The sequence below is a fragment of the Phytophthora cinnamomi genome (assembly GCF_018691715.1).
Source record: "Phytophthora cinnamomi strain GKB4 chromosome Unknown Contig37, whole genome shotgun sequence".
Classification (NCBI taxonomy): domain Eukaryota; phylum Oomycota; class Peronosporomycetes; order Peronosporales; family Peronosporaceae; genus Phytophthora; species Phytophthora cinnamomi.
Genome location: NW_027150970.1, coordinates 960,222 through 975,374, shown reverse-complemented (window position 1 = coordinate 975,374; position 15,153 = coordinate 960,222). Strand labels below are relative to the sequence as shown.

Genomic DNA, 15,153 nt, shown 5'->3' with positions numbered 1-15,153 from the left:
CCAATTAGGTACGATTTGTCCGGTAATGTCCGGATATTGGCCACCACTTGCCCCACCAATAAAGCCGCGGCTAATTATAAAGCCAATCGGCTAAAAAATCGATAAAGCCCAAAATAAAGCCGCGGCTTTATCCACACTGGTGTGGAGAGAAAAGACGCGAACCGTATCAGTGGAAGTTGTCTCCGTACGCTTGTTGGAGATGATATACCCTCGTGTGTTTTAGCAGTACTTCTTTTCAATCTTGTTTACTGATAGCTACAGTAGAATATTTTGATACAAAAGAAGTTAACCCTTTCGCGGAAAAAGGCTACAGAAAACGCCCTTGAGGAGATTTTCCCAATCACGGTAGGGTGTACCCCGTCTTAACCCCTTGATTCCCAGAATTTAGGCATCGGAACACGTAATTTACAGTACTTTTGGACTACCTTACAAAAAATATCTGTGAGTATGAATGGGAAACGTCCAATCCATTGTGCGGGTGTCCCCGCCTAATTTGGAAAGATGGGACCAAAAACGTCTGCAAGAATGCAAGATTTGAGCAGGGTTTGCTAGTGCGTATCATTGTAACGCACTGCGATATATATTACTGGTTTCGTAATTTATTACGGAGCACGTAATTTATATTTTTGTGGATACGTATTACGCACGGGACGACTTACGGGACGATTTACGGGACGATTTACGGGACGGCTTCAAGGTGAAGTTTACGGGGCGACCCGTCAACTAACAATTGCATTCAACAACGAGTGGCCATAAAGTGAGCAGCTAGCTACAAGAGAGTAGGGGCTTTAAGTAAAAATATCACTTTTCATTTCGCCCTTTACGAGCCCAACCTTACAATTACAGCCTCCATTGTGAATCAGACTGTGGCCCTCACCACCACAGCCTTGGAACGTCGAACCTGGAAAAAAAGTTCCAAGGGTCGTTTTTAGAGGTGGTTTCATGAAATTCTGTCATGGAACCTCGAACGAAAAGAGTCACCGCCATGTGCTTCGAGTTTAGAAGGTGCGACCTGTCACTTTAAGATTTCAAGAGCAGTCCTGACGTCCACGATGCTAGCTCCTATGCTGCTAACGTTGTTGATGATTCTAGAAGGGATGGCGCCCACACAGATCGTAGGCCGACACTTGATGAAGCTCCTGCGTGACACGTTTGGCATGGAGATACAGACGATTGAAGCGTGCGCAGAATTTGACGACCGACAGATTCTTGCAATACCTGAGTGCTCGCACCTCCTTTTTTGGGAGCTCAGACTAACGGTTCTCCCTCGAATCCAAGCTGCGTAGAATTCACAGAAATACTGGTGCATCTCTTGAAGACCCGCCATCTTGTCTTCGATGGCTTTTTGAGTCCGGTTGGTTCATGGGACGGCCGCCTTGTACGCACTGTAGATGCGTTCGCTATACACGGCGGTCCTCTCAGCCTTCTCGCGCAGCCCTTTCGCCACATCTCGCCACGCGCACACAAGAGCCAGCGTCCCCTCCTCCCACTAGTTTCGCTTCCGATATTAGAGGGGTTTCGAAGGCCCTTTCATTACCACTACCACCAAAAACGCTGTTTAAAACACCGCTTCCCCTAAACCTTCATGACAAAATCCTAGTGAAAACGCCGCTCAGAGACAGCATAATGGTGTGTTCCGCCTGTAGAGCGTCGCAGCTGGTGCTTCGGATGCGCTGCGCCTTGGCAGCGGCACCGATGATGCAGATCTTCGGGCAGATGTGGCGAGCGTGCGGACACTGAAGTGGGCTTAGTACTCTGTGTCAACGCCGCTCATCTCCACAGTACCGTAGTGAGCAGTAGACTATTATTGAGTATTCTCCGGTAGGCAACATGTGAGGATAGTGAACCTCCGAAAACTAAAAATATCGACATGACTTTCACTATTACCAACCTCGGGCTGTGAGGGTAGTGGCAGTGAAAGCGCAATTTCGAAATCTCTCTATTCTATCGACACGGGCTCAGTCTCCTCGCTGTGCTGCTCCACCGCGTCATGCTGATACTCCTTCTCCAACGACATGTCTTCCTTTCAAGGTGAGGGAGAATTGGTGTGTGGTCCACATAGTGCGGCCAGCATAAGTTCCAATCAAAATAGGCCCGACCAAAAGGGATGACACTCGCGCAAATTGCGCATTTTTGATGCGGGCGGGGCACATTTTTGTTAGCGTGGCAGTTCCAAAAGTCTAACACTCGCAACGCTTAGAAGGTAAATTCGCGAGAACGTCATGGTAGTGAAGAAAGCAAGCTCAGCTCCTCTTCCCAGTCGATGTGGTCTCGTCGACTGGGAAGAGGAGCTGAGCTTGCTTTATTCATTACCATGACGTTCTTGCGAATTTATCTTCATCGACTGGGAAGAGGAGCTGAGCTTGCTTTCTTCACTACCACAACGTTCTTGCGAATTTATATTCATCGACTGGGAAGAGGAGCTGAGCTTGCTTTCTTCACTACCACGACGTTCTTGCGAATTTATCTTTGCGACGAGAGTCCCCGCGCTTAAGTTATGCAGTAGGCTTATTAGGCTTATGTAGTCCGCGTGTACTATAGCAACGATACACGAGTTGTAAAATTCTATCTTCAAGCGAGATGTGCCAATAGTGATGTCCTGGATCTTCTAAACCAGGTTGCGACGGCTGTATGAATATGATCGATCCAACATGTGTTCGCCGCGTGCGAACAAGCAAGCGTCTGCGAGGTCATTTAACTTCTTATGCATGCGCGCTATTGTACGCATGGAAGAGTGCGGTGAAAGCGTCCTGGTACTTACGGACTACACAAGGCGTAAGTCTAATACGTAACCTAGGTGCTGATAGTGCGATGATGAAGAAATTGTGCAATTGTATCTTCAAGCGATATGCGTCAATAGCATGTCCTGTATCTTTTAAAACAGGTCACGCTGGTTCTATTTACGACCCGAGTGGTATTGTGTCTCTACAGATCAAGCTTGCTTGCACTCTACGCTGCGCTCAGTTAAGACGGCATGAATCGACGTGATACGAAGTGTTGTGTCCTCTCCAAACATGATACAAGACACCCTCTTCATTCGCCATCCACACTTTTGACGGATGACCGGCACATCGCTGAGAGCAGCGAAAGTCTCGAAACGTGGTCGCAAGCCGCGCAAGGCTGATAGTGCTGCAACTACAACTACCGAAGTTGCAGTTCGTGACGGTGTCGACATGGAGCCACCTAAGGCGTCTTGGAGACGGACACCATATCAGCGCATGAAAGCCATTTTAGCGACGAAGGCCCTACAACGCAAAGCAAGCCCCGCATCATGCGCACCATCGAAGGTGACTTCTCCATAGCTGGAATTTCCTCAAATAACACTTTTTTAATTGTTACATCTACAAGAATTCCTGCAAGCGAAGGACCAGACCAACAAGATTGGGATCCGGATGAAGCTGTTGTGGATTTCAGACCGCAGATATGGCAACTGGAAGCTGGTGCTACTTCATTTCGGGGACGCTGAGGCTTCGGAGTGACGTGTTGACCTTCTCAGTGTACGTTGGTTGTGAAAAATGACGTATCTTATTCCCCCTGACTGACATTTTGCCACAGGTCTTCAAAGCCCCTGACGAAGTCAACCGCGAAGACAGCAACTCACTCCTGCTCACCGCAACGATCTGGAACGTGGAAAGCGACTCGGATCTCTTGCCGGCCCCCGGGACTGTTGTTGACATTAATGAATACTCCAACTTGCAGCTTTACCGCGATACGCAATGCCAACTGACGGCACGACTGACCCAGATGGTGTGGCCAAATGAGCACTAAATGTTCGGCGGTGGACGTCTAACTCGTGAAGCCCCTCCATCATGCATATACATGTCACTAGGTGAATATATTCATGTTTAGTTGGTGGACCTTCAACCAAACGCCAACGACGATGAGCGTCTAACAGTATAGAACCCAGCAATCCATTGCCATTTGAGAAATCGCCTCGAACCGCAGACACAGTGGTCAACCTGACAAGAATCCGCGCGATACATGTGGGGTAGTAAGCGATAGCTGGCACATCCACGGACTAACCTCACTGTTGTAGATGACCAAAAGGCCCGGATCTCACAACTACAGTGAAGGCGAAACAGAGTGCTTACTGACGCTAGTTTGTAGCCCCGTACCAACCCGGAAGGAAGACTGGCAGGCTTTGCTTCTTGCCTACAATGCTACGAAGCAACCGAGCTGGATAGAACGAGATTTCGCCAGCCTTAAACGCAAGTTTCGTAACTCACGACGGGACCCCGGTGGTAGCGAGGCTAACTATCGAAGCACTACAGGAGAAGCGACCTACTGTCATGGCTTGTTGTAGTACTGCGTCGTCTGCTGAACATTCGCAGGACCTGCGCGACGACTCCAATGAAGTTGATACACAGGCAACGCTGCCGATGATCTACCTATCACAGGAGATCGCTGCCGAAAACACTCGCCGGGACTACAATTTACTCGAACTGGTGGAGCTATTTGACGACCGAGATGCAAGATGTAGCAAGGCCGGAGTTTTTTTTTTTTTTCTACCAGGAGCTCGTCAAAGTTCGGGAAGACCACCAGTCATACTGCCGTACAGCACACCATCGCCACAAAGAGCTGGTGCACTCGATTGCTTCGCTGAGGCGGAAAATGGGAAGATGGTCTATGTAACGGGGTTACACGTACAAGTGGCTGCAAGCCACTTGTGGATTTAACAGATAGGTTATCTGTTAAAAGTTTTGGATACTTCCTCACCTTGGTGTAAGACACACCAATGGATACATTGAAGTGGACCACCACAAAGAGTGGTCCACACATACCCAAAGATCCTATTGGTAGAAAGCAGCATCTTTCTACCAATCAGAGACATGCATATTAGCGAGGCTCTGACAGCCAGCCGCTGCCAACCCCTTTCATAGATGATAAACAGTTTTTAGCAGATTTAGGAGGAAGATCAATTTACAAACAATACAGATCTCATTTTACCTTAACCTAGCTACTTGGTGTCATTATTTGATCTATATTATACTTGTGGAGTCAAGTATAATTAATTCAAATTGTTAATAACGCTAACGATGTGTAAACTAAAGTAGTGAACCAACGTAGGCCCACTACACCTGGTAGCACTTTGTAGTCCGTCCAACGACCGACTGCTTGACGTTCGTACGCGGTGTACGAACGCGGAGCCGAGAACCCCATGAGCACGGAGGTGCCCATGGAGAGCTCCAATACGCCTGCAACGCATGTTGCACGCGCAGACTGCCCCCACCTGTCTGACCCAGAGTGGGAAGCCCTCCAACGACTGTCAACAGTCATTGGAGAAGCGGCGATAGCTACGATGTTGCGTTCGCTATCGCCGACGGAGCAACATGGTGTTGCTCTGGGGTTCATCATGAAGGAGCAGCGTGACGCTGCTTCCTCAGTGACGGCGTCGTTAGGGACGACACCGCGTGCCCAACCATTAAAGTTGAGCGTAAGCAATTACGTGGGAAGAGAGGGCGAGCCTCTCCTCCGATGGCTTGTCGAGCTCGACACAGCCATAACGGCTCGACGCATCGTCGACCCGCTGTCGAAGGTCGCGTTCGCCATGTCCTGCCTTGGCGGACGCGCAAGGAGTTGGGCGTATGGACGCCGACTCTCCGATCCTACGTGCTTCAGCACGTACGAAGTGTTCAAAGAGGAGCTCAAACAAGCGTTTGAGCCCCCGCAAAACGAGTTCCGGTCGAGGGCGGAGTTCCTCGACCTTCAGCAGGGTAAGCATGACGTCCATGCTTACGCGCAGCGCGCACGATATTTGGTATCAAATATCGTGACTAACCCGATTGACGAGGCGACCAAGGTCGTCACGTTCATGAAGGGACTGAGAGATGGGCCTGTGAAGACCTATCTCTTCCGAGAGAGTACCCGAGTACTCTCGAAGCTGCGATCACTCTTGCCATGCAAGAAGAGTTTAGCCTGCGGCAGGCTAAACTGCATGTGAACGTGCCGAGGTCGCAACCGCGCCCGGTAGCGAGCACGGGAGGTCCGGAACCGATGGATATCTCGAACGCAACAACTGCTGGTTACCAGCAGCAGGGAGGTAACGTGCGATGCTTCCGTTGCGGAAGGATCGGTCACTTTGCACGGGAGTGCACAGCTCCCATGCCCCCTGGAGGTGGCCGTCGTGGCGATGCTTGGCATCGTCGCGGACCAACAAAAAACGCGAACATCCAGTAGGCGCGGGGCGCCCTACTGGTAATGCGGTCGCGCGTGCCGACATCGGGCACGCGACACTGAGGACTGCAGCCCCCAGTGAGACCAGCTCTCACTGCAAGAAACAAGATGACAGGCCGAACCTAGTCATCTTGAAAGTTTACTCGAAGAGAGCGAGTGACTCTCTTCGAGCATTGGTAGATTCAGGCGCGTCGAACAACTTTGTTCGACTACGAAGCCTGTCGAGACTTGACTTCGAGGAGGTAAATGTACCTCGAAGTCTTCTGGAAGTTCGATTGGCAACAGGTGCCATCGTAAAGACCGAGAAGCGCGTCGTGAACGTGCGCTTCTCGTACAAACAACGTGTGTTTGTCGAACACTTTATCGTCCTGGATCTGGACGATAAGTTCGACATGGTAATGGGCATGTCGTGGCTTGCACGGCATGGCCCGGTGATAGACTGGAAGAAGCGCACGCGCGTGCGCTTCGGCCGCGACAGCAGAACAGAGAGCGATGGCCCTGTTACCGCAGCGCACGCACCAGCAGGTGGGCGCGACTCACCAGTCGAGACAGCGCTTAATGCTGCTGTCCCGGAGTGCCCAAGAAGTGCGCGAGGGCGCGCACAAGTGGGACCCACGTCGGCAACGCTGCCAACGTCGGAAGAAAAGGATGTGCTGGTTCCGGGAACCAATACCCACGTTCAAGCGTGTAAGGGACAGTCCCTGACCCGAAGTGGTCAGGTCGACAACGACGCGTCGGCTCCGGGAGCCGACGCACCCTCGGTCATGAGGGGCTCCGCCAATGAATGGCGTCGAGGTGACGAAGGCGTGTCAACTCCGGGAGTTGATGCTGCAAACAGTGCGGACGGTTGCAAACGTACCGCACTGACGAATTTGCATGCTGTCGTGCAGCCGGGCTGCACGACGAAGCGCCATGCGATCAAGCCGGGCTTGATATCGCGCGCCCGCAGACAGGGTCTGCCGGCGAAGGGACACATTACCGTGCAGCCGGGCTGCTCGAAGGAAAATGCGGTCAAGCCGGGCTTGATACCGCGCGCCCGCGGACAGGGTCCGCCGGCGAACGACTGTCCACGGCCGGGCCTGGACAAGAAGAACAACTGTGCGGAGTCGGGCTCCGCACAACAAGAAGACGGCGCAAGCGGAAAACGCTGCGCAAGTCTCGGTCCGGGACCGAGACGCAACAAGAGCAGTCTGCTGGGCAGACTGCGGCGGAGACGCCGAATGTCAAGACGCTAAGCGTCTTGACGCGCACCGATACTGGATTCCAGTATCAGGACATGGAACTCGCGAATCCTCCGACGACGGCGTCGGAGTTAACTTCGCTCCCAGACATGAGCTGGAAGTGCTTCACGCGCGACTTGTACGATGGACGCATCGAGCAAGTCTGCGTTCTTTTGGACAGCGAAAGAACGGAGAGCGAGAGCGAAGAGCTGAGGCAGCTCTTCATGGGAAGTACCACTGAGAGTGAAGACACTCTCAGTGCGAAGACGAAGCGAGAGCGCTTCGAGGAACAAGGATGGGACTCGCTGAAGTCGAGTCCCATTACGAATTATTGAGGGAGTACAAAGACGTACTCCCGGAAGAGATTCCTGCGGAGCTTCCGCAGGATAAGGGCATTCAGCACGAGATTGATCTCGTGCCGGGCACGAAGTACTGTGTCACGCGGCAGTGGCCACTGCCGCGAGAGCAAGTAAAAGCAATCGACGACTTCTTTGAAAGTCGTCGCAAAGCAGGACAAGTGCGGGAATCAAAGTCCCCGCACAGTGCTCCAACGTTCTGTGTCAAAAAGCCACAGGGCGGATGGCGCATCATTCATGCCTACAACAAGCTGAACGATGCGACGGTACCGGCGCAGACACCGATACCGCGAAAAGATGTTATCATCGATTCGATGGCCGGGAGCACCGTTTACAGTGCTCTCGACTTGCGAGATGGATTTTATCAAATCCTAATGCGTGAGAGCGATATCCCTCTCACGGCAGTGAGCACGCCAAGCGGCATGCTCTGGGAATGGCTAGTGATGCCACAGGGGCTTAAGAACGCCCCTGCGACTTTCAACAGGTGCGTGACGCACTTGTTGCGCTCGGTGCGCGACTTCACGCCGAGCTACTTCGATGATGTATTCATCCACAGCCGAGCTGTGGACGGGAAGACCGACGTAGAGATGCACAGGGTGCATCTCCGGCAGCTACTTGAGCTTATGCGAAAGCATAAGCTCTACGCGAACCTGAAGAAGTGTATCTTCGGGGCGAGCGAGATACCCGTCCTCGGGTGTCTCGTAGGGAAAAATGGTGTTCGCCTTGACCCGGAAAATGTCAGAGTGATCAATGAATAACCAACGCCTTCAAGTGGCAAGGAACTGAGGCAGTTCCTTGGCTTGGCCATGTACTTGTGCAAGTACGTGGAGGATTAGGCGGGCATGATCCGCCCGCTGTCACAACTTCTTAAGAAAGAAGCTGTGTGGAAGTGGACACCCGATTGCCAAAAGGCATTCGATGCGGTCAAGCTGGGCTTGACGGAGGCGCCGATCTTGGCAGTGGCTGACCAAGATAGTCCATTTCCCATAGTGTGTGACGCATCTGTCTTCGCGATCGGATGCGCGTTGATGCAGTACGATCACGAGGGCCGTGATCGTGTCGTCTACTACCAATCGCGTCAGCTGAAACCAGCTGAGCGTAATTATCCAAGGAACACCTTGCCATGAAATATGCACTCGAGAAGTTCCGAGTGTATCTACTTGGAAGCAGACCATTTGTGGTCTACATCGACCATGCATCACTGCGAACCGCAGTGAAGTCGCCACACATATCACAAAGAATGGCGAGATGGCTCTCATTCTTTGCGGAGTATAACTTCCGGGTCGAATACAAACCCGGAAGATTGAATGTAGTGGCCGACGCGTTATCACGTCGGCCGGACTACGCAGAAGCTGCTGACGTCAATGCCATTGACGGCATGCGATCGAGCAAACCCACATCATCTCTGTTGGATGATGTGAAGGCCGCGTTCGCGCACGACGCGGACGCGAAGCTCTTGCTGGCCTATGGCACAGCGCCTTCTGACATGTCCCGTCAGAAGCTGCCCAAGCACCTTCGAGCGCGTGCACACCGCTTTCGTGTGCACGACGGACTACTGCTTTACAATGCAGTCGACGACAACGCGGATCGCGTTGTCGTGCCGAATGACCATGACCTGCGACTCAGGATCATGTACGAGTATCACGATGCCCCGTCTGCGGGACATCTCGGACATGAGAAGACATACATCCTTCTCACGCGCGACTTCTACTGGCACCACCAGTATAAGTCGGTGCGCAAGTACATCCGTGCTTGCGAGGTATGCCAACGCGTAAAGCCTTCGCCATTCGCGCAGGCTCCTTTACAATCACTGCCGACTCCGTCGGAGTGTTGGAAGTCCATGTCTTTGGACTTCATCTTTGGTCTTCCCCCGGACAGCGGAGGGAACACCGGTGTTGTGGTCTTCGTAGACCGCTTCAGCAAGATGGTACATCTTGCTGCGGTGCCAGCAGAGGTGACCGCGAAGCAGACGGCCCGTCTGTTCGTCGACATGGTGTTCAAACACCATGGCATGCCGTCCGACATCGTGTCGGACAGAGACCCGCGCTTCACAGCACACCTGTGGCAAGAAGTGTTTACACTTCTTGGGAGCCAGCTTTCAATGTCGACTGCGGATCATCCGCAGACGGACGGTCAAACCGAGCGCGTGAATCGCGTGCTCGTCGATATGTTGAAGAGCTACGCTCACTCGTTCCAATACTGGAGCGAGTGCTTATCGATGGCATAGTTTGCCATCAACAACTCAGTGCATGCCTCGACCGGGCATACACCGTTCTACGTGAATGCCATGCGACATCCACGTCTACCGAGTTTACTCGGAGTGATGGCTCCCACTTTAAGTGGGGGAGGATCTACGACTGCAATACAGCAGCCGCAGAAAACCGCTGACACTTGCACAGTGTCAGCTGCAACAATGGACAAACCACATGAGTCTGCGCAGGGCGCAGACTCCCCCAACAACAAGGCCAACGACCACAGGTCTGCGCAGGGCGCAGACACCGCAAAGAACCACGCAGAGACCCGGCTTCTAGCGGAGAGCGAGCTGAATGACTTCAGCTCGGATGCAATCAGTTTCATCACCAAAAGACAAGCCGTAATTCGGTTTGTCCAAGATGCAATAGCAGCTTCTGTTGATCAACAGAAGCTGAACGCAGACAATGCGGGCAGAGGCAACACAAATGAATTTAAAGTTGGTTCATTAGTTTTGTTAGCTACACAAAACCTGCCTAGGCATGCAGTTTCGGATTTCGGAGCAGCGCGGAGCAAGCAAGCTTGCTCCGCGCTTCATCGGGCCGTTCACTGTGTTGGCACGGCACGGCAACGCATACACGCTAGACATACCGTCTAGCATGCGCCTCCATCCGACCTTTTACGTCGGACGGCTGAAGCCATACCTGCAGCACGAGCCATCTAGCTCGGCTGACCCGAAGCCTCGGCAGGAGCCGAGGCAGAAGCGGAGGACTTGGCCTCGGCGACGAGCAGCCTCTCCTCCAGCGCGCGGACGCGCTGGAGCAACCCCTTCATCTGGGTCCTCAGCTCGACCTGGATATTCGAGGCGGTCTGCGAGACCGCCGCGACTGGGCCTTCTGGTTCGCCAGCTCCTGTTTCAGGGCGGCGAACTCAGCGCCCTGCAGACGCTCCACGGCGGTCACCCGGTCGTGGAGAGGCGCGTACTGATCAGCCCGGGGCTGATCATACCCGGGGCGTGTTCCCACCCCCGCCACCGCCGATCCGTGACGCCCGCGGCTCAACCCGCTGGATTGTTGAGCGGATTGTTGACCATAGTATCCCGAAAACGAACCCTCAAGGGGCTCGTTTTCGTATTCGTTGGAGAGGATTTCCTCCCCATCGAGATATATGGGTGCCGCGGAACGTCTTGCTGGAGGACGTTCCGGAAATGGTGAGGGCGTACGAAGAGCAGTTCGCGCTGGCGCAGCGGAAGTAACACGAGCGCTGCGATCATCGCTAGCGCCCGAACCCTCACGTGCTAAGAACTTAGCACGGAGCTCTTTGAGACTCTCGGGCACACGGAACGACGTGTACCCGTTCAGGTCGCGGTCGCTCAAGCGGACCGCGCCCGGGAAGCACTTCGTGCACGGAAAGCCCTCGGGCACAGCGCACGGCACATTTGCCTCCTCAGCAGCAACATGAAGTTGCTCCAGTTTTCCACGCTTCGAGTACGTCTCGAAGCGATCACGCGCTTGCTTAATCCGATCACGGTAAGCACTCGGCCTCTTGTTGAAGTTTTCAACAAAGGCGTTCCAGCTTTGACAAAGTGTCTGCTATTTGGGCACTTTGCTGCGAGAAGAGGTCTTCTTGCTTTGAAACCATCGGAGCTCATGAAAGAGTCCGATGTAGTAATCGCGCCTTTGATGCGTTTCCGCATCAAAGTGCAGCTCGGCAGCCACAGCGTCATCTTTGATGGCGCTGCATACGTACAGCGGCACCTCATTCGGAGGTACCGAGTTCCCATACCGGTCCGCGATCTCGGACGCGGACGGCATCCGTGGATCGCGCGCTGCAGGCGCAGCGCGCGGAGAGCCTTGAGCTTTGACATCACGCGCTGCTGCAGCAGCGCGCGGAGTACTGAGAGCCCCACCGGAAGCGAGTGGGGTATCGCTCTCAGTACGCGAACGCTTCGAACTCGAAGCGTCCGATTCGTCCCCTTCGCGCGGGCGAATGTTCTTGGCATGAGGGTCGAGCGATTCGCTCGACACTGAGTCTTTGCGCTTTGAGGGCGAGTTCTCCTCGCCCTCCATATCTTCATCGTCGTCGTCGAAGTCGACGACGTCGCCGTACTTCGCCTTCTGGCGTTGGATGTAGTCGTCGATGGAGAGATGACTCCCCATCGACTTTGCGGACTTCTTCTGAGGCGCGCTCATCGTTGAGCGAGCGCGGATTTCTTCTCCAAACGCGGAGAATTGACGAATTGTCAATTCCAAAAGATTGACGTGCGGGGACCCCGCGCGTCTAACCTTAAGGGGGGGATGGTGTAACGGGGTTACACGCACAAGTGGCTACAAGCCACTTGTGATTTTAACAGATAGGTTATCTGTTAAAAGTTTTGGATACTTCCTCACCTTGGTGTAAGACACACCAATGGATACATTGAAGTGGACCACCACAAAGAGTGGTCCACACATACCCAAAGATCCTATTGGTAGAAAGCAGCATCTTTCTACCAATCAGAGACATGCATATTAGCGGGGCTCTGACAGCCAGCCGCTGCCAACCCTTTCATAGATGATAAACAGTTTTTAGCAGATTTTAGAGGAAGATCAATTTACAAATAATACAGTTCTCATTTTACCTTATCTAAGTCACTTGGAATCCTATCTTACTTAACTTATATTTGTGTATTCAAATATAATTAACCTAAGTAATTACTAAGTACTTACGCTTCCTCATACACATTGCGCAACGTGTAAGCTAAAGTAGTGAGTCAAGTTAGACCCACTACAGTCTATACAATCGGGTGACCGGCGACGTCTGCGTCGCCACTAAGTCGAATGCGACAGCAGCCCAATAAGCAATCCGTCTACTCTTGCATTTTCGCCGTAGTGTTTGAGCAGGGTAATAAAGTTCTTCAGTAACTACATTCTATCGGTGCCATTGCTGATGATTTGATGGTCCAGCCTTTTGTATTTGGTACGGTTACGTTTATGAAAAAACAAAGCCAACGAATCTTTACTTCAACTACGCCATACACGGCCCTCTAGCATCTCACCTTTTCTGTTGCCATCGACGACACAAACGGTATGGTCAAGCGGACGAACAGTACGCTCAGATGCCCTGCTCACTTTGACTCTAGTATGTATGGCCAGGGCAAGGGAGCACGCGGCCTCGGGCAAGGAGGTGCCACGCGCCATCGCAAAATTCTCCGAGATAACATCTAAGGTAGTATGGGGCCAGTGATACGTCGGCTCGCCCGCCGTGCTGATATCACGAGAATCTCTGGTCTTGTCTGCCACGAGACACGGGCTGTTCGACGAGTATTTCTGGAGAATCTCATTCGAGTTGCTGTCGTTTACACGGAATATGGGCATCGTAAGACAGTCACGAGCACGGACGTTCTGTATGCGTGGAAGCTACAGGGACACTTTCTATACGGGTTCTAGGCAATGCCCCAGCACCCGGCGGCACCTAAGTGCTGAGAAATACAGTTGTACTACTCATAGTAAGTAGTAAACATAAGAAAAAAAGTCAAAGTTGGTAGCTCAATTCATAAAGTTGATAAACCCACTATGCGATACAGTCATTATGCAACTATGATACGGCTGTTGCGCACTTTCATTCCAACGATTGATAACTGAGTTGGTAAACTATATGGGCTTCACTATAATTGTATCTTTTCCTCGTTCATTTCATTCATTTTTTCAGCTGTTTTATCAGCTGTTCAAAACAATTTTCAAATCAATTTCCAAAACGATTCTTCTGCTGTTCAATTTTCAACTGCTCAAAACGGTCACATGAATTGAATTTTGAATGTGAAATAGAAGAGAAAGCCAAAGCTCAGGAAAATAAAGCTCAGGACCACATTCCTAACGAACTGTGTCCACCCCCGGGCGGGCACGCCCGGGTGAGCAGTCCCTCTCCAATAATACTACTAAAACCGGTAATCCACTGGCAAATTTCCCTTCAGCGCTCGTACCGATCCATAAGATCACTGATATGAAACTGTGTACCACCAGCGTTAACCGCTTAAAATTAAAAAGAAAAACTGATTTCAAACGGGAAACTGCAATTATCGGCATAGCTGATCTGGTGTTCGCTACATATACACGAATTGATCTCCTTGCGCCGTCGGTAATCGGTAGTAGCCTCATCTTGAGAAATCCACTATTCAGATGCATTGGAGCAGGGACTTGGTCCGAGCCTAGTTCATGACCCACACAGCACCCACCTGGTCGAGCTCCACGCCCGACGAACCAGCAAAGCCGCCCAGCTGGAAACCATCCGGTGCGCAAACCTTCCCGATCTTGGTTGTGGGGGTACCACCATCAATCGATCTGCCACTAGTAGTGGTGATCTTAATGTACCGGATGCGCGTACGACCATGGTACTTACCCGAGTGGGCCTCCAAACACAGGAAGCGTTCACCAGAGTTCAGGGCGAGAGTCTTTGGGTAGCCGCCGCTGCCGCCGTGGAACAGATTGGTCCTCTCCCCGTCCGGTCTTGTAACGTCGATTCCGACGCCATTCACACGTTCGCCCGTGCGGATCGTGACGGAGCGCACCGTTTGTCCAGCGATGGCAAAGCCCGCATCCGAAAAAGAGGTGCCGTGGGGTTCGCCGAATTTCTCGCTCAGTCGATAAAGTTCCGCGTCGGTGCCGCTTGCCAGTAGCATAACCGCCGCCGCCACGGCCTGAAAGAAGAACTTCATTGTTGTAAATTGAGTTGCTTGGTGGTAGGTTGGAAAACTAAGAATGAAGCGAAGATCGTCGTAGGTACACGGTAATTTACGATACGTATTACGTGACGATTTACGGGACGGTTTCAAATGAGAAGTTTACGGGGTGACCCGTCAGCTAACAATTGCATTCAACAACGATTGCCCTTGAAATTTAGGACACAAGAGAGTACGGACTTTAAGTTACAATATCATTTTTCATTTTGCTTTTCAAACCCAAGATTTCACTACGGTGCACATTCCCAGATCGCCGAGACCCTGGGAGCTGCCGTTGACTCGATTGTACTGACACTGCACCGAACTCATGGCATCGAGCCTCGCTTCGCACTGCGTGCGAAGTTGGCAACGGTGCTGCATCATCCGGCACTACGGCAAGATAAAGATAGGATCGATTGATCGGACAGATGATGTACAGTCTGTACATGTACCGGTACATCAATCATCCTTTCTTATGAATATAAACAGTATGGATAAGGGATGAGTGTGTCTGCGT

The 15,153-nt window shown here is 52.1% G+C and overlaps 1 protein-coding gene across 1 annotated transcript; it reads right to left on the bottom strand.

Annotated features, from left to right (window-relative positions):
* Positions 1 to 14,126: 14,126 nt before the first annotated feature.
* On the bottom strand, positions 14,127 to 14,633 carry IUM83_11904 (uncharacterized protein; the record flags this gene model as incomplete). Its single annotated transcript, XM_067936496.1, has 1 exon — positions 14,127 to 14,633. One exon carries the CDS (start codon positions 14,631 to 14,633, stop codon positions 14,127 to 14,129), a length of 507 nt encoding a protein of 168 aa, XP_067792256.1.
* Between the last annotated feature and the right edge of the window lie 520 nt (positions 14,634 to 15,153).